A 17,382-nucleotide genomic window follows, 5' to 3' on the forward strand; every position below is an offset into this window, starting at 1 on the left:
AGGACACGCGAAAGAAATTGCACATCATAGGACTCTGCAATTGCTACGCCTGCCAAATAGTAATATCATGACTATTTGATGCCATACTTCTTCGTGACGGCCAGACCCACATCCCTCTGAACAAACCACCGTCCACTCACCTCCTCAATTCCAAATTCTTTCAATATCGAGAGTAGTTCGTCATATTGTGCCCTTGTTGGCGGCCAAAGGATACCTCGTTCATAGCACGATATGACCTCGACAGCATCGAAGACACTATTTTTGAGTGCCCGGTCCACATCATAATCTGCATAAGCAGATCTGACCCTAATGGTGTTGATGTTGGTCAATTGCTTCAGCTTCCAGGTGAGTGCGCCTCCACAGGCAGCCTTCTGAGCCAAATCAGTGTCCTCATGGGTCAAGGGATTGCAATCTATACGAAGGTCGATGTCGGCAACTTTGTCAAGGGTGACAAGCCAGCCGAAGAATTGGGACTCCACGGCATAATCCTCGCTTATGCGGACAAATGTGTGAGATGGCAAGGGTGAATGTGACGAGGTGGTGGTGCGCGATCTTCGCTTCTTGCAAGAATTTTGTCAGCCAACGTGTGGTGCCCATACCTCCTGCGACACATACCTCCTGCTGTTTGGGTGCGAGGAGTGACTCGGACTCGGCCATGGATACGAGCTATGGTGGTGACACGGTTGTGCCCACTGTTCACTGTCACGCGCAAACGACTGTGACACAGGCTCACATATTCGGCTACTTACAAGCTGAAGATGCCTCTGGACTTCGAGCCACGAGCAAGTTGCTCCTTATGCTCGAAGTTTTAGGAAAAGGGAGACCACAACATCATCACGAGATTTATGTTTACATTCATCAAGTCGAGTCTATTTTGCTAGACTGACAAAACCCGCTAGTGGACGAGTACAGCCTGCCCCGTTATATTCGCCAAGTGCATATGTGGCATCGAACGGGGACGAAGGGCGGATGCTGAAGCGCTGGTTCGCCGTTCAGCTAAGCGAACTATCCACGGCAATCAGCGCCAATCAATCTGAACTCCAGGCGCTGGGATCTGTGCTCCGGATTGTGGCCTTGCACCGCGATGTCAGGAGTGTACGTGAAATGAGTTCGAACTTCCTATTCATATACTATCTCAAGGAAGAAAGAAATGATATACTGAACTGTTGATGCTTTCGCACACAATATGGTCCTGGCACCGTGACACAGTCTCAGATTCATTCATTGTCGTAGGATCTTGTTTCAGCCACAATACTGATTGTCTTGTCTGTAGTCGTGTATATCGGGTGTGCATGCTCACAAGGCTTGCATGAATCGCGTATGCTAAGGACACATGCATTTCTTCACACTGTCCATGCTTAGGACTACTCGATTGCGAGGGAATAGGAGACCCTCTTTTAACTGATTATAATTACACTGTCTTATTGAGTTACCGCAGGGATAATAAGTGGAAGGAATCACATTATTGGCACTTGCTTTATGTTTGCACCACTAACCAGCGACGGTCTTTATCCTCACGTGGGAATGTGTTTAGCAGGGCGCAGTGTCTGCCGGCTTTCACCCGACAAAACACCCGAACCAAAACAGATGTATTTGTATGTTTGTCAGACACTAGTCGGCCTCAAGTGTACAGCAAGGACGAAAGCATCAAGGGAGGGAAAGGTGAGTAGCACGAAATATGCGAAATATGTCATGAGCTGGTGGTAAACTGGGTTCAGCACACAGAAATCACTAGTGTTTCCAAAGTTCGGTTTAGCTCGGCTCAGGGGCCTCTTGCCCTGAACCTTGAACCGAACCTACACACCATCAGCTTGAACCGGACTGAACCTTGGACCAAACCTTCTGAATGGGTTCAGCAGGTTCAGAGTGGGTTCGAACCTGCTGAACCTTAAAATCTTAAATGGACATATAAAAGATGTTGGTTTTGATTTTTGGGGTCATACTATAAGTATAACACATAAACAAACAAGAGACTTGTTGGAACAATGGTGCGAACGGCGCGGGGGCGTGTTTGTCCATGGGCGTAGCGATGCCCGTCAGGGACAATCGCGTGCGGTACGTACATCGCGTGGGGTCGTTATATACTACGATAGGGGCCTCCGGCCCCCGGCTACTCGCGCGCCCGAGCTTGCGAGCTCGTTCCTGACCGCGCGGGTCAGCGCGTTTCAACAAGACTCAGCATTTGAGAAGGATATGCAAGGTGCGACACTGTAATAGTTGTCGCATTCGTCAATCTCTGCTTATGTCAGCCTGCCTATTTCGGCAGGCAACGGCATCTTCCAACGGATGGCAGGGTATGCATCACGACGTTGTTCGGGGAACAGTGCACACTGGTCCTGTGGCAAGATTGAGACATTGTCTGTTGGTTAGACAAATGTAGACTAGTATTTTAGGCTTCATTAAATTTTTTTTTTGCGAGCAGTGAGACTTGATTCCGGTTCACGGTTCGGACCGGTCCATGATGGCTGTGAACCTTGAACTGAACCACTGGGGAAATCTATGGACTGAGCTTAACTGTAAGGATTTACATGCATGCGCCAGTCTCACATCATAACCTCTACACCAAAAGGGTGCAATGTCAAGCTTGGCTTGACATCTGACCGGAGGTATATATGCTGATCATATGCCAACTCATGACATTAACCGAACCTGAACCGCAGGTTCGGTTCAGGGTTCGGACGGTTCGAACTCGTTCCTGGACCGAACTTCGGAGATGCTAGGAATCACTCGCTACTCCAATTTGCAGCAACCTACCTGGTGGTAAACTGGATGGAGAAGGAGAGTGCGCTCTCCAACACCTGACCAGGCCACCAGGTTATATCCCTCCACTATTCACCATCTGCTTGTTCAGCAACGCCGTGGTTGCCTCACAGTATTGCTGGGTAAGTGATTGGCATGTCCTCACTGATCAACTCGCAGGTCGAGCAGAGGACATTGCACATGTTGTGAACACGTGCACCCAACGCGGCGGGCATACGCCTTGCTAGGACCGCTCCGATTAGACTTGCATAAAGGGTTTTTAGACCCGATTTATTCCAACTTATGTGGTCAGAAAAAAAACAAGTAGAGATAACTGCCAATCCTTCTATTATTTCACTTGAGCTAAATTAATAAAACTACATAAGTACAATATGTACAATGAGGGTTTTCATGATGCTACATCATCGACTGTCGCAACTTGAGGTCAAGCGACAGGGAAAACCTAAAGAGCTGGGGGCGTTCGACTAGATCTCACCGAAGCAATGGTGAGCAACGCTCAAACCTAAGGCTAGGGACAAGTAATATATTAATTAGTGAAGTAAGAAAGGATACAAGAGAGGGCTTACTGACCTAGGGACAAGAGGTCGAAACTGAGGTCTCTAGGGCAGCAGAGGCCGGCTTATATACAGGGGAAGATAAGGGCAGGCTGTGCGTGTTGGTCCATGCGCAGCTGGTCCGTGCGCAGCATGCTGACGCGGCCCCGGGGGCCGGTGAGTCAGAGAGGCTGTGTCAGCGGAGCCCGAGCTGTGCCGCGCACTGCCGCCCATCTAATCTAATCGTACAGTAGATAACGACGCGTCCATATTGGGCAGGTGGTACAGAGGTCGCGGGTTCGAGCCTGCGAAAAGGAAAAATTAAAAAACGGCTAGACGCCGTACCAACTCGTGACATCGACCGTTAAATATACGATACTCGGCCACAAATAACTACACAGAAAGTTCGTGCGTGGCTCTTGACTTGATAACGTTGCGGCGCAAAGCACTCGATGCGATCATTCAGCTTCAGTGTCGGCCTGAGTGGTCTACGTCCTTTCTCATGGTTCAGGCAGACAGTCGCTCAACCGGAGCCAAACAGTAATGTAAGTCCCGTCTACGTGTAACTTACGAGAAGTTTCGAACATACGCGCACAGAGCGAGTTATGGTGGGAGGAATCTCTCTCCAACCAGGAGATCATTGAGCTATGCCATAAGGCCCCAAAATTGCGCATTCCCGGCTCTTCCCAACCCGGTCTGCAACCTCCACCTATTTTCATCATATCACCTCGAGTAATCGTCAAAACGGGTTGGTACAGGCTTGGGGAGTTTGAATCTCGCGCGATGGAGATCGTTCGCGCTCAGACGTCTATCCCCGTCCCCAGACCATTGCGCATTTTCAAAGATGGCGACACGTTCTTGCTGGCTATGGAATACATCAAAGGACGCTCGCTCGACTGGTGTTGGGACGACCTCAGCCTCTGGCGGAAGTTCGTCATTGCCTGGACGCTCCGTGGCTATATCCGCCAGCTCAGACGCGTACGGACAGAGCAGATCGAACGCCAAGTCCCCGGGCCGCTTACGGATGATCTCTCAAAGCCGCTGAAGTGCTTTGGCCCCGCAATGGGTGCCGATTATCACTGCGGCCCCTTCTCATCCGCCGCAGCGTTGTTTGAATGGCTCAATGGACGCTTGCGGGTCACGCAATACATCAGGGAGCTGAGCCTCGATACCCCGCCGTTTGTGCAGAGAGAGCGGCTGGTCCTTGTTCATGGGGACCTTACTCCGCGGAATGTCGTGCTGGGTGACGACGGGAAGCTATGGCTGATTGACTGGGGCAGCTCGGGCGTTTATCCTCCCTGGTTTGAGGCTGCTGCCATGCTCTACACCCAACCTCAGCCGAGTTGGTGGAAATGGGTGCGAAGGTTAGTCGCAGGCTGGTATGCCCGCGACATGCGTACCTACGTAGGCGCGCTATATGGTATGACCACTGGATTCTTTGTCCCTGACCCGCTTGTACACAGGTACTGATCTTCTTGCTGGTTCGGGTGTTCCTGTGAATACACATAGATAGATTCAGCTACGATTAAGCCATGCTTTTGCTGCCTCTGCTGACATTGAATGCATTATCACACTATTGTGGGATTCCGAGGATGTGTTTGACTGATTTTTGCGGTTAAATGTAATTACTGTCGTGGTGCAAAATTGAATCCAAGGTGAGGTTGCTGCCAACTCTGTGAGAACGAGTACGGAACTAACATATGGCTATCTGTACCCTATGATCCCAACTGTCCTTCTTAATCCATGTTTGCTCAATTCCGACTTTTTCGGAGTCCACAATCTTATTGAGGTATTTCGAGAATCCTATGGTGATGGCAGCCGGAGCATCTCCTCTAGTCCCTAGTGACTCACCTCAGGAATACCGATAGAAGTACTTATGCGAGTCCCATCCTGTCTGATTTGGTGGAAGCAGCATCATCGGACCATCACACTGACGGATTCTGGGGCAATTTACTCGTAACGAATGCATCGATGATCTTCATAACTTGGATCCTGTATTCTTGCCGTATCAGCCCATCACTCGATAACACGAGTCAATCTTCGTATGTCACATCTTACAGCCGCCTGTCCATAATTCCACCGTGATCAATGCCACTTGCAGTTGTTCTCTCGCTCAGCATGCTATGGAAACCGTGAGCCTGTCGAGGTAGACGTCAGGGCTGCTCGACATTTAACCTCTTTCCCCCGCTCTCGCCAACTCGTCACTTCGCCATGAATCTTTTGCTAAAACAAGACATTGTAGCCAGGCTATATGAAGGGAGCGAGTCCGATAATCGCTCTGTCTGCAATCTGGAGAGTATTTGGGATACAGATAAAAACACACCTGTCGCTGTGGTCCACCTAGTATGCTCAGAGTCGACCCAAGCATCTGGCGCATGGTCTTACACTGGTGGTTTGTCTGCAGTATGTGGCGCAGGGAGTCAGAGATAATACTAAACATGTCTATACAGCCTGTTTCTTGAGCTCAAGGATGAGGATGAGGAGCGTATCGTGGAGCTCGACTGATCGCTCAGATCAGTGGAGCCCCACGTTGCGCTCCTTCGCGCGACGGATGGTCCGGGACAACAAGGGCCGCACAGGAACTCAGGGACCATGGGGCCCTTGAAATTGACAATATGCGCAGCATGTCACTGCAAATGCCATTAGGCACATTCTACTAGGTGAGCGTCCACTCGTACATACACACTCACTCTCAAATCACTGACAGAGGCCCGTAGTAGCTTGAAGATGATTCGTTCTGCGTAGTCGAATCTCACTTTCTCCACGCCGTCTGTCCACCACTCTTCTATAACGTCTGAAAGAATGTGTAAACAGAATATAGCCTATTTGTTCGAATGAGATTCTTGCGAGCGTCCACATGCCGATGTCGGTCAGAACAGGCGACGGAAAGCGTTGACGGACGGCGCGCTCTATACTTCTTGTTGTTGCAGCACAGGGCGTCGTGCTGAGCGGCTGACCTGGGCGTGAACGTCTTGAGGGGATTGCTCAGCGTCAGTCATCGGCTGTAAGGACTACGAGAGGAGAACGAATCACGGTGCCAGGAGTCGAAGATCCTCAGTATAAAGATGTAGAGTATGGTATTAGTGGCAGAGCATCGGTTTCCGAGTGATCGAGTCCGAGTCGAGCCTATGCGCAAGAGATAGAATAGAATGTAGTCAAATACTCCTTGACTCTGCGAGGATTCTCGCGAGAATCCTCGTGGCTTGAATACATGAGCGACGTGGCAGTGCTACGGTACGTACAGTAAGCAGCCTGTTTGTATCCGCGACTGGTTCCTATATACGAATTTTCGGCTGTCTTATTACGCATCTTCCGCGCATGTACTTGGTCAGTGCGACCATGACCGGTCTATTGCAGGCCCGGTGGCGACTGATGCGCGACGATGCTGACATCACCCCACTCCGCGGAGCACTGCGACGCTTGAGGACCAAGGGATCGTAGCGAGGGAGGACGCAAAACGCGGCCGGCACGGATCGTGGTGCGCGCAGAGGGTCCGTATGAGGCGCGAAGTGTCTGACGAGTGGTGGGCGACGAAGGCGAACAGAAGGGTTGAGCAAGCGAGACGGGACGGAGTGAAGCAGGAGACGCAGGCGAAGCGAGTAGAGAGGTGCCATCCGGATATACCGAGGGGGCCCAAAATTGCAGCGACTCGGTGCGGACGAGGGAGGCTAGGATGTCGGCGGTGGAAACGCCCGAGCGACTCGTTGAGTGAGCGCGGGACGTCCGAAAGGCCTACTCGCGAGCGTTCCGACACCGGCTGGCCGCACCAGTGTACCAAGTAGTCGCAGCGGCGGCCGATCTTGCGGCAGTCGAAGGACTCAATTTGAGGGGAGTCCGAGCCGACTTCAATATGTCAATCCCAACACGATCACACTTCATACACATACATTGTAATAAAGGTCCCTTGTGTTGCATGAATAATGTTACACTATTGTTTTTCCTCTTTCCGTGATTCATCATCATCCTTACCCTTGGGGACCATGCTGAAGCGGATTATAGCACGTGGGATTCGAGTGAGTCGTCGCCCTAACAGGAGCAGGCAGAAAACGCCCTCAGGACCATAATGGTTAGCAAGGCGAGACCATAAGTGGGCTATCTGCAGGTCAGATCTCTTCTTGTCGTGTCGTCATAAGGAGCTCACCGTAGTGCACGAACACCGATGACAGCAGAGCTGGCTGATTTAAGCAGAACCCGCGTCAGATTCGCAACTTGGAACATCGCGTTGATCAAGATTACCTCGAGAATCAAAGATCCTTCTCGTCCAGCCAGTCGCCTGAATGCAACCTGTCCTACGTGGATGTCAGTCACTCTGACATTCGCGCATGCGTGGATAGTGCTTGCCTGATAGACGCATCGGGTCCTTGATACGGAGCATCAAGGCAAAGAGCGGGAAATGGTTGAGCAGCGCAATGACCGTGTCGAGGATAGCACAGAGCGCTTTCATGCTGAGGTGAGTCTATTAAGCAACTCGCATGAGCCAGTGTACAATAGGATACAGAATGGTGTGTCGTACCGCAGCGAAGAGCGCGTAGTATGTGAGCACGGTTGGAGAGAGGAAGGCGATTAACGTGAACAGAATTGTGCCCAGCAACAACTGATCGATGTCCTAATCCCACGAGTCAAGCCGATTCCGAAGTACGTCGAATCGCTTCCCCTGATAGCAACGAGACGACCATCGTCATGCCGCAGCCACCCATGGTCCCCGTCACCCATGGGAAAGCAGGTAAGTACGGCGCCGCGCATCGCAGGACATCTAAAAATATTGAATAATTGGTGTGCGTCAGATACAACGGACTAAGAGAGCGGATGGTGTAGGACGCACAACCCCAGGTAGAAACCACGCCGAGGAGCGTGTGGCAGTAGAACTGGCTACGCTCGGTGTTCAGTTTGAGTCCCGCAGGCCAATTGTCGGAAGCGCATGCTTTATGGAATCGACGAGGTACAGCTGAGGTCCCATGAGATCGTATTCGTTGATGTTGCATAGACACTCGGGAACCCTACCTGTACGTACTGATCCAGAATCCGGGACAACAATGATCTGTTCTCGCATAGGAACGACCCGAAGGCGACGCCAATAACGACGTCATTGAGGACGAGCCAGACACAATTATCGAATCTGCATGGATTATCGTCAGAGCGACAGTTTTTGCCCATAAGATTCAGCGTACTTGACATATCGCGAGATGAAGTCGATTGTCCGTGAGCTATCCCTTTGCATGAAAACACGAGTGCCCGCGATCCCACAACGGGCGAAATTGACATGGGTCTGCTGGACACCAGTGTCGGGCGGCAGCAGCGCAAACTGCGCGGAGATATGCGGAAGGCGGTGCTGGTAATGCTGGATGGCAGCGCAGGGGGGACGCGGGGCGTCCGTTGGGCGGACGCATTGCAGCAGCTGGAGAGCCAGAGCTCGGTCCGCATCAGTTCGGCGGAGTTCCAGCAGGTCATTCGGGAACTGGAACAGGAGGGCCTGGTCAAAGTTGTCGGCGAGCGGGAGAGGCGGATGATTCGTCGTTTGGAGGGCGCATGAGCAAAAACATGATGTCTGTTTGTTTTGTTTAGTAGTCATGTCTGTATTGTACTTTTTGTGTACTTTGTTCCTTGCTGTCGTAATCGCTCAACAGGAGAAAGTGTGCCGGGTCCACGTCGTAGTCTGCATAAGCAGACCTGACTTTAATGGTCTCGATGTCGGTCAATTGTTTCAGCTTCCAGGTGAGTGCGCCTCCACAGGCAGCCTTCTCCCACCAATCAAGGTCCTTATGGGTCAAGGGACTGCGATCTATACGAAGGTTGATGTCGGCAACTTGGTCGAAGGTGACAAGCCAGCCGAAGAACTGGGACTCCACGGCATAGTCCTCGTTAATGCGGACAAATGTGTGACGTGGCAAGTGTGAACGCGACGAGGCGGTATTGCGCGAACATGGCTTTTTGCAAGAATTCCGTCAGCCAAGGTATGATGTTCATAATTCCTGACGAGGCGACACATACCTCCTGCTGTTTGGGTGTGAGGAGTGACTCGGACTCAGCCATGAATACGAACTATGGTGTGACACGGTTGGTCCACTATCCACTGTCACGCGCAAACAGTTGTGACACAGGCTCACGTATCCGTCTGCAAGCCGAAGAAGCTGCTGCCGCCGTCCTGCCTTTAGACATCAAGCCGCGTGCAAATTGCTCCTTATTCCATGTCCTCATTCGTAAGACTCACAGATCTAGGACAAGGGAGACCACAACATCAATTCGAAGTCCATTTTTGCTAGTCTACTAGTGAACGACGCAGAGTACAACTAGTCTCCTGAGAGCAGAGTAGACAATTCCATCAACCTACGCCGGCTCCGGATACCCATGTCTGACAGTACAACCTGCCCCGTTACATTTGCCAAGCGCGTATGTAGCAGTGAAAAGGCACGAAGGGCGGAGCGCTGAAGCGCCGTGCAGTTCGTCTCAGTCTAAGCGAACTGTTCACGGCAATCAGCGCCGATCCATCTGAACTCTAGGCGCCGAGATCTGAACTTGGGATTGTGGCGTTACTACAACTTTCGCAGCGATATTAGCACTGTAGGTGGAATGTGTTCGAGCAGCTCGCGAAAACCTCTACCCCGTATGATGGCAACACCATCCTTTCTATGGGATTGCTGCCTAGCTGACGGACATCACTACGTCACATTCCGTTGCTGTGACTTTTCTGAACTAATCTTTGCAGTTCAACAGACACGCCTCAGAGATCATGTCAGTGTACGGCAGCACGAGGTTGTGTGGTACGTTTTATTATCTAGCTAGTTTAAGCAAGAAATAATTGATATGCCGAGTTGTTAACGCTTTCAAACACGCAATGTAGGCGCGAAAAAGGGACGGTCTGCATGCGCTGTGCACGCAGACTGTCCCTTTCCGCGCCTGAGAGCTTGCCATTCCAGCCACAACAATAAGTATCTTCCCTGCTATTGTGCATTTCGTAAACACGCCCACATGACTTTCGTGAATCGCGACTGTGGCAGAACTGTCAAGATATCGTGGCCAGCGCGGACAGGCATGTACACGACTCACGGGATGATCACATATATTCACAGAAGTGTCGTGTCATACAGAAGTTCCTGTCTGGATCACACGTATGCCCGTCGTTCTATCCCCACTGAGACCTTGCCGCGTTTCATGACCCGGGACCTTCTACTTACGAGTGTCTCACAGGCTGCGAGAAGGACACTGTTCCAGCTGATGAGCCAAGATCCTTGCAGTGATCTCCTCGAGGGTGCCGGCGGAGATGAGAAGCGAGGCCCACCAATCTGAGGTAGTCTTGTGTTTTCGTCTTGCAATGAGCATAGGACGTGCCACTCGGATATGTGGACCGGATATACCAGAAGATCTCCTCCAGGCGTACATTACACGACACGGGCCTCCGAACCAATGCGTTCTGGGTTTGTTTAGCGTGCCTCACTATGGAAGCATCTGAGTGTATGATGACGGAGAATTCAAGTCCCGCTCGCCATGCGGCACAGAAGACTCGACGTTGGGCTAGCGTTGGTCTCACGAGTAACGGCCCGTGAACGTCGCGGGTTGATCGTTATACGGCTTCACAGGCGCGAACAGGGGCCTGGCAAGATCTAACGAAGCAAGTGACCAGGTCAGCGTACAACGGAATACTACTAGATGAATATTCCCAGCCGTAGGTTCACGCTATAATGTTGCGCACGCATAGGTACGCCACACTGGATTTGGTGCACGTCTCCCGCGGGTCATCCGTATTGGAGAACAAGGAAGGTGCCTTATGAGGATACATGTGTAATAGCGCGGCGATACCCATTCGGCTTCTAGGCTTCTACCCACGCGCACACTTCGGGCTTATGTTACAGTATATGGAAGAAATGACTCGTTGAGTGAACTGAACCGAGGTAGTGGGATATCAGTCCCTGAGATCTGAGATGCCTTGACAATTTTCCAAGTGGTGATCGTCTCTATCCTACGCTGCGCAGCGCCTCATTACAATCAAGAGTCTCCCATTCGTCTCACTACAGAATCCTTGCATTGCATCAACTGATGCATCATCCTGACTAGATTCTCACAGAGCACCGAGTTCACGCTTCACAGGAACCTAATATCCCGGTTCAGCCATGCATGCTGCACGCAGTCTTTTATCGATGAGATCAGACGGTAGCATTATTACAATGCTTCTACTATATGATGATCTTCTTGGTCATTGCCATTTGCGCTCACCCATTGTTCTTGCATGACTACACGATTTCAGCTAGAATCACAGCGTCGTAATCTGCGCCGAGGCCGCCTGTGCCGCCGATTATCCCAACTGTAGTCTCCTTCAGACGACCCGTCGGACCCAATCCTAGAAAGATGAACGTGGTCAACGCCGCACGTCCGACGGTAATTCTTATTTCCTATCGCCTGTATGTGCTGGACCCTGTCGATGAGACCCTTGGGATGCGACAGGACAACGTAACAAAAAGAGAAAGATCCCTGAAAAAACTCCCGGTTCAGGATGAGGGCTCGACATAACTATTGGTGACGGAGTCCATTGTCGCTTGAAATTTCAACCCAGCTGAAGGACACATGTGGTCCTCCACACTATCTGCGTGCTCACGACCAGCGGACTTCGAGCGAGTACCTGCCAGTGATAACTTGAAGTTCCTCATACTAGTCGTACTCGGCTCTATGTTCATATTTTCTGTACTACTATCAAAAATATATCACTCATCGAATCAATTTCCTCGCCACATCTGAAACAATCCCGATGGCCTCAGCAAGCTCTCTAGACTACGAGATACGAAGTGTGGGCGCTTATCCGAGTACGGGCATTGAATATTGAGCGCTTGAGCGATGACGCCCACAGAGACAAACATCGACTGCGTCCCGAAGCGTTCACCACGTGCCTCCAACACACTTGTTTCACCACGATCCTCAGCCATAGGTAACTACACAGAAAGTTCGCGCGTGGCTCTCGACTTAACAACATTGCAGCGCAAAGCACTCGATGCGTGCATTGAGCTTCAATATCGGCCTGAGTGGTCTACATCCTTTTTCATGGTTCAGGCAGACAGTCGCTCAACCGGAGCCAAACAGTAATGTAAGTCCCGTCTACGCGTAGCTCATGAGAAGTTTCAAACATACGTGCACAGAGCGAGTTATGGTGGGAGGAATCTCTCACCGACGAAGAGATCTATAAGCTATGCCATGGTGCTCCGGAATTGCGCATTCTCGGCTCTTCCCAATCCGGTCTGCAACCTCCACCTATCTTTATCATATCACCTCGAGTAATCGTCAAAACGGGTAGCTATACGCTTGGGGAGTTTGAAGCTCGCGCAATGGAGATCGTTCGCGCTCAGACGTCGATCCCCGTTCCCAAACCATTGCGCATTTTCAAACGCGGTGAAACATTCTTGCTGGCTATGGAACACATCCAAGGGCGCTCGCTCGACTGGTGCTGGGACGACCTCAGCCCCTGGCGGAAGTTCGTCATCGCATGGACGCTCCGTGGCTACATCCGCCAGCTCAGACGCGTACGGACAGAGCAGATCGAACGCCAAATCCCCGGGCCGCTCACGGATGATCTTTCAAAGCCGCTGAAGTGCTTTGGCCCCGCAATGGGTGCCGACTATCATTGCGGCCCCTTCTCATCCGCCGCAGCGTTGTTCGAATGGCTCAATGGACGCTTGCGCGTCTCACAATACATCAGGGAGCGGAGCCTCGATACCCCGCCGTTTGTGCAGAGAGAGCGGCTGGTCCTTGTTCATGGGGACCTTACTCCACGAAATGTCGTGCTGGGTGACGACGGGAAGCTATGGTTGATTGACTGGGGCAGCTCGGGGGTTTATCCTCCCTGGTTCGAGGCTGGTGGTATGCTCTTTACCGATCCTCAGCCGAGTTGGTGGAAATGGGTGCGGAGGTTAGTCGCAGGCTGGTATGCCCGCGACATGCACACTTATGTAGCCGCGCTATATGGTATGACCACTGGCTTCTTTGTTCCAGACCCGCTTGTACACAAGTACTGATGTTCTCGCTGGTCTGGATGTTCCTGTGAATAGACATGGATGGAATTCATTTGTTCAGCTGTCATTAAACCATACTTTTGCTGCCTCTGCTCACATCAAATATGTCATCACAGGATTGCTTGTCTTCAGGGACTATGATGGTGAAATATGGCTGCTGCCATCGGGGTTGTAACACATTCTGAGCACTGAATCTCGCTATTGTAGGGGTGTTGTCACGAGTTGACACGGCGTCTAGCTGTTTTTTAATTTTTTCCTTTTCGCGGGCTCGAACCCACGACCTCTGTACTACATGCCTGATATGGACACGTCGTTATTTACTGTACGATCAGATCAGATAGGACGGCAGTGCACGGCACAGCTCGGGCTCCGCTGACGCAGCCGCTCTGACTCACCGGCCCCCAGGGCCGCGTCAGCATGCTGCGCACGGACCAGCTGCACACGGACCAGTGCGCACAGCCTGCCCTTATCTACCCCTGTATATAAGCCGGCCTCTGCTGCCCTAGGGACCTCAGTTTTGACCTCTTGTCCCTAGGTCAGTAAGCCCTCACTTGTATTCTTTCTTACTTTACTAACTAATATATTTTCTTGTCCCTAGCCTTAGGTTTGAGCGTAGCTCACCATCGCTTTGGTAAGACTTAGTCAGACGCCCCCAGCATTTAGGTTTTTCCTCAGTCGCTTGACCTCAAGTCGCGACAGGTGTCGGTGCCCAATGCTGAGATAGATTTGAGACACCCAGCATATCGTAACGTATAATCACGGAGGAGCTCCATACTGTGCTCTCTGGATTCGCAAGGAAGGCTCATCGTCATAGTCTCTATATTGCGTTCATCGAGTTTTTCACTGGTAGGCTCCCACCAAGGACCAAGCAACGCATACGGCGTAGCGATGGTCTATACAGCGATGTACACGGAACGAGTTCCAGCAGCTTGCAAGCAGCTGTGCTCCCAATGAAGGTAGCGATATCTTCCCATTGGAAATACCAGGGAAGGGTACAGGATTCAGTGATCACTGCATGCACGTTACTTCAATTTGTTGAATTTCGGCCAAGAAAGTACAATTCACTGCGAGACATTGCAGAGGCCTTCTCAGTGTGCGAAGGTGCTAAAATTGTAGAAAGTCTCATTTTCTACTACATCATCAAATGAGGAGTTGATATTGTGATCCCTAACACTTCCAAATATGTGCCCTAGTGTACGCAGAAGCATCTACCCAGAGTCTTCCCATTCTAGCCATATTGCCAGGCACCTTTTGCGTAGCCAAAACTGTCGAGGTCCGCATGCTTCCACAGCCTGTCATGAGTCGTCACAATTATGTCAAGTTATTGCGGCGCAGTGCCCAGCGTGCACGGGCGGCCCGCACCAGGCATGTACGCCACACCGAGAATGCAGATGCTTTGGATTGCTCAATACGTGCCAGGGACAAATAATGATTGTTATAACAGTGTAACGGAGTACAGAAGCCCCTGTGTGGATAATGCATACGTCTGTCTCTTCCTTTCCAATAAGATCTCGCTAAAATGAATTACTGGGGACTATTGCTGTACGTACGAGTTTCTCGCAGGCTGCGAGAAGGACACTCTTCCAGCTGATGTCTGGAGATCCTTGCAGTGATCTCCTAGAGGGCGCCGGCGGAGATGAAAAGTTTGGTCTACCGATTGGGGATGCACTTATGCTTTTGCCTTGTTGTGGACAGGATCATATGATGTCCCGCTCGGAGATACCGTCACCCTGATCATGGTCCAGATGTTCCGGAAGCATGCATAGTCTCCTCAAGGCATATACTGAACCCACCTCCGAAGCAATGCTTTTTGAGGTTGTTCTGCACTTGTTTCCCTGCTGAAACATGTCGGCGTATGCCGACTAAGGATTTGGATCCTGTTCATCACGCGGCAGAGAGGACTTGAATCGAGTCACTGCAGCGCTTGTCGCACACGATGTGATGCACAACAGAGCGTCGAATCATGACTATGTGGTTTCACAGTTGCAAACAGGGGCCTATAACTATCCCATTTGCGAGTTGAGTGTGCTGCTCAGCGGGCAAAAAGGGTTATACTAGAAAACGTTTACAATCGTAGGACGACTCCATAATGGTGCGTACGCATGGGTATGCCACACTGAATGTCTCTCGCGGGTCATCCGGATCGGAGAACAAAGAAAGTGCCCTCTGGGGATACATGTGTATTAGTGTGGTGAAGATCATTCGGCTTCTAGATTGCTGTCCACACGCACACTTCGGGCTGATTTTGCAGAGTCTGGAAGAAATGACTCCTTGAGTGAATCGAATCGAGGCAATGTGAACGTCAACCCCTGATCTGGAATTCTTGATGTTTGTTCTGAATGGAGTTCGTCACCACACGCAATTAGCAGCTTCCCATTTATATTGTTACAGAATCCTTGCGATGCATCACTGGATGCAGCCTCCTGACCAGATCCTCAAAAATCACATCACACAGTACACTGTCAAACATTAATCAATATCCACGTTCGGCCGGGCATGAAGAGTTCGATTGAAAATAGCCTTACAGTGGCATTACTTCAATGCTTCTGCTACATGTTATCCCTCGTTGCTACCATTTGCGCTCACTCACTTGTTCTTGATATGTATCTGAAGCAGATGAAGCATACACAGTACCAGTCATCATTATGTTGGCAGTGACATGCGGGCTTGTAGTATATACACGAGGAGCGCGTCTTTGCTGCATATCTGGCTATAACAACAGGTGCTCGTGTCACCAGTACCTGGCAGGATGATATATCATCTGCCGCTGACCATCATAGAGACGTGATACATCCACTGTCGCGACTTGAGGTCAAGTGACTGGAGAAAACCTAAGGGCTGGGGGCGTCCGACTGAGTCTTACCGAAGCTATCACAAAACCTACAAACCCACCTTATAGCTTGATATTGAGGGGGGGAGATAATAGCACTTAAGTATGGGGAGGTAATGCTGTTAAGCGCAACAACGAAGTGAATAGAACTGGGGGACAGGGTGCCCCAGGATGCTGCCTTATATACATGAGGGAAAACCCCCCAGGGACCGGTAATGGACCCCTGGTACCTAGCTGGGTAAGGATTACTAAGTATCATATGTTCTATGATGTCATATATGATGTCATAGTCTGGCCCTGCCCTGCCCTGGGCCTAGGGTCCAGAATTGACCGGCCTATGGCCTAGTGCCTGAGCCTAGCTCCTACCTATGATGTCAGAATGATGTCATGGTCCAGAAGGAGTCTGGTTTCTATCTAGAAAAGTGTCACGAGTTGGCACGGCGTCTAGCCGTTTTTTAATTTTTTCCTTTTCGCGGGCTCGAACCCGCGACCTCTGTACTACCTGCCTGATATGGACGCGTCACTATCTACTGTACGATTAGATTAGATGGGGCGGCAGCGCACGGCACAGCTCGGGCCCCGCTGACACAGCAGCTCTGACTCACCGGCCCCCGGGGCCGCGTCGGCATGCTGCGCACAGACCAGCTGCGCACGGACCAACGTGCACAGCCTGCCCTAAATTCCCCATGTATATAAGCCGGCCTCTGCTGCCCTAGGGACCTCAGTTTCGACCTCTTGTCCCTAGGTTAGTAAGCCTCCCTTTGTATCCCTTACTTACCTTTACTAACTAATATACTTTCTTGTCCCTAGCCTTAGGTTTGAGCGCTGCTCACCATCGCTTCGGTGAGATTTAGTCGGACGCCCCCAGCTTTCAGATCTTCCCCTGTCGCTTGACCTCAAGTCGCGACATTAGGTCGAAACTCTCCACAGCTGCCGGCGTCCCTCGGGACTCCCACAAACTCACATTCACTTCCTATAGGTTGGGTGGTGCGCACCCTTACTGTACCCTACGATACCTAGATAGTGTCACGAGTTGGTACGGCGTCTAGCCATTTTTTAATTTTTTCCTTTTCGCGGGCTCGAACCCGCGACCTCTGTACTACTTGCCCGATACGGACACATCGTTATCTACTGTACGATCAGATTAGATAGGACGGCAGTGCACGGCACAGCTCGGGCCCCGCTGACGCAGCCGCTCTGACTCACCGCCCCCCGGGGCCGCGTCGGCATGCTGCGCACAGACCAGCTGCGCACGGACCAACGCGCA

At 51.2% G+C, this 17,382-nt stretch overlaps 9 protein-coding genes across 9 annotated transcripts; 4 read left to right on the plus strand and 5 right to left on the minus strand.

Moving 5' to 3' along the window:
• Positions 1-71: 71 nt before the first annotated feature.
• On the minus strand, positions 72-657 carry POSPLADRAFT_1153693 (hypothetical protein; the record flags this gene model as incomplete). Its single annotated transcript, XM_024486764.1, has 2 exons — positions 72-488; positions 616-657. The coding sequence occupies 2 exons, from the start codon at positions 655-657 to the stop codon at positions 72-74; spliced, it is 459 nt and encodes a 152-aa protein (XP_024335098.1).
• A 2,789-nt stretch (positions 658-3,446) lies between these two features.
• POSPLADRAFT_1154516 (hypothetical protein) lies at positions 3,447-4,792 on the plus strand (the record flags this gene model as incomplete). The annotated part of the gene is made up of 4 exons (XM_024486857.1): positions 3,447-3,470; positions 3,809-3,838; positions 3,891-4,649; positions 4,757-4,792. 4 exons carry the CDS (start codon positions 3,447-3,449, stop codon positions 4,790-4,792), a joined length of 849 nt encoding a protein of 282 aa, XP_024335099.1.
• A 294-nt stretch (positions 4,793-5,086) lies between these two features.
• On the plus strand, positions 5,087-5,885 carry POSPLADRAFT_1041404 (hypothetical protein). Its single transcript, XM_024477902.1, has one exon. The coding sequence runs from the start codon at positions 5,505-5,507 to the stop codon at positions 5,721-5,723; it is 219 nt and encodes a 72-aa protein (XP_024335100.1). The 5' UTR covers positions 5,087-5,504; the 3' UTR covers positions 5,724-5,885.
• Positions 5,886-6,436: 551 nt separating this feature from the next.
• POSPLADRAFT_1041405 (hypothetical protein) lies at positions 6,437-7,312 on the minus strand (the record flags this gene model as incomplete). Its single annotated transcript, XM_024477903.1, has 2 exons — positions 6,437-7,196; positions 7,263-7,312. A coding segment is annotated over one exon (432 nt), but the record flags the coding sequence as incomplete, so codon positions are not given.
• On the minus strand, positions 7,222-7,737 carry POSPLADRAFT_1049526 (hypothetical protein; the record flags this gene model as incomplete). Its single annotated transcript, XM_024479772.1, has 4 exons — positions 7,222-7,385; positions 7,435-7,468; positions 7,530-7,582; positions 7,635-7,737. 4 exons carry the CDS (start codon positions 7,735-7,737, stop codon positions 7,222-7,224), a joined length of 354 nt encoding a protein of 117 aa, XP_024335102.1.
• Positions 7,738-8,553: 816 nt separating this feature from the next.
• POSPLADRAFT_1153904 (hypothetical protein) lies at positions 8,554-8,823 on the plus strand (the record flags this gene model as incomplete). Its single annotated transcript, XM_024486787.1, has 1 exon — positions 8,554-8,823. The coding sequence occupies one exon, from the start codon at positions 8,554-8,556 to the stop codon at positions 8,821-8,823; it is 270 nt and encodes an 89-aa protein (XP_024335103.1).
• Positions 8,824-8,851: 28 nt separating this feature from the next.
• POSPLADRAFT_1153768 (hypothetical protein) lies at positions 8,852-9,323 on the minus strand (the record flags this gene model as incomplete). Its single annotated transcript, XM_024486773.1, has 2 exons — positions 8,852-9,148; positions 9,282-9,323. 2 exons carry the CDS (start codon positions 9,321-9,323, stop codon positions 8,852-8,854), a joined length of 339 nt encoding a protein of 112 aa, XP_024335104.1.
• A 2,744-nt stretch (positions 9,324-12,067) lies between these two features.
• POSPLADRAFT_1153995 (hypothetical protein) lies at positions 12,068-13,288 on the plus strand (the record flags this gene model as incomplete). The annotated part of the gene is made up of 3 exons (XM_024486797.1): positions 12,068-12,207; positions 12,258-12,363; positions 12,416-13,288. Coding segments are annotated over 3 exons (1,119 nt in total), but the record flags the coding sequence as incomplete, so codon positions are not given.
• Positions 13,289-13,618: 330 nt separating this feature from the next.
• Positions 13,619-17,024, minus strand: POSPLADRAFT_1153815 (hypothetical protein; the record flags this gene model as incomplete). The annotated part of the gene is made up of 2 exons (XM_024486780.1): positions 13,619-13,809; positions 16,904-17,024. Coding segments are annotated over 2 exons (312 nt in total), but the record flags the coding sequence as incomplete, so codon positions are not given.
• Between the last annotated feature and the right edge of the window lie 358 nt (positions 17,025-17,382).

The sequence above is a fragment of the Postia placenta genome (assembly GCF_002117355.1).
Source record: "Postia placenta MAD-698-R-SB12 unplaced genomic scaffold POSPLAscaffold_15, whole genome shotgun sequence".
NCBI lineage: Eukaryota > Fungi > Basidiomycota > Agaricomycetes > Polyporales > Adustoporiaceae > Rhodonia > Rhodonia placenta.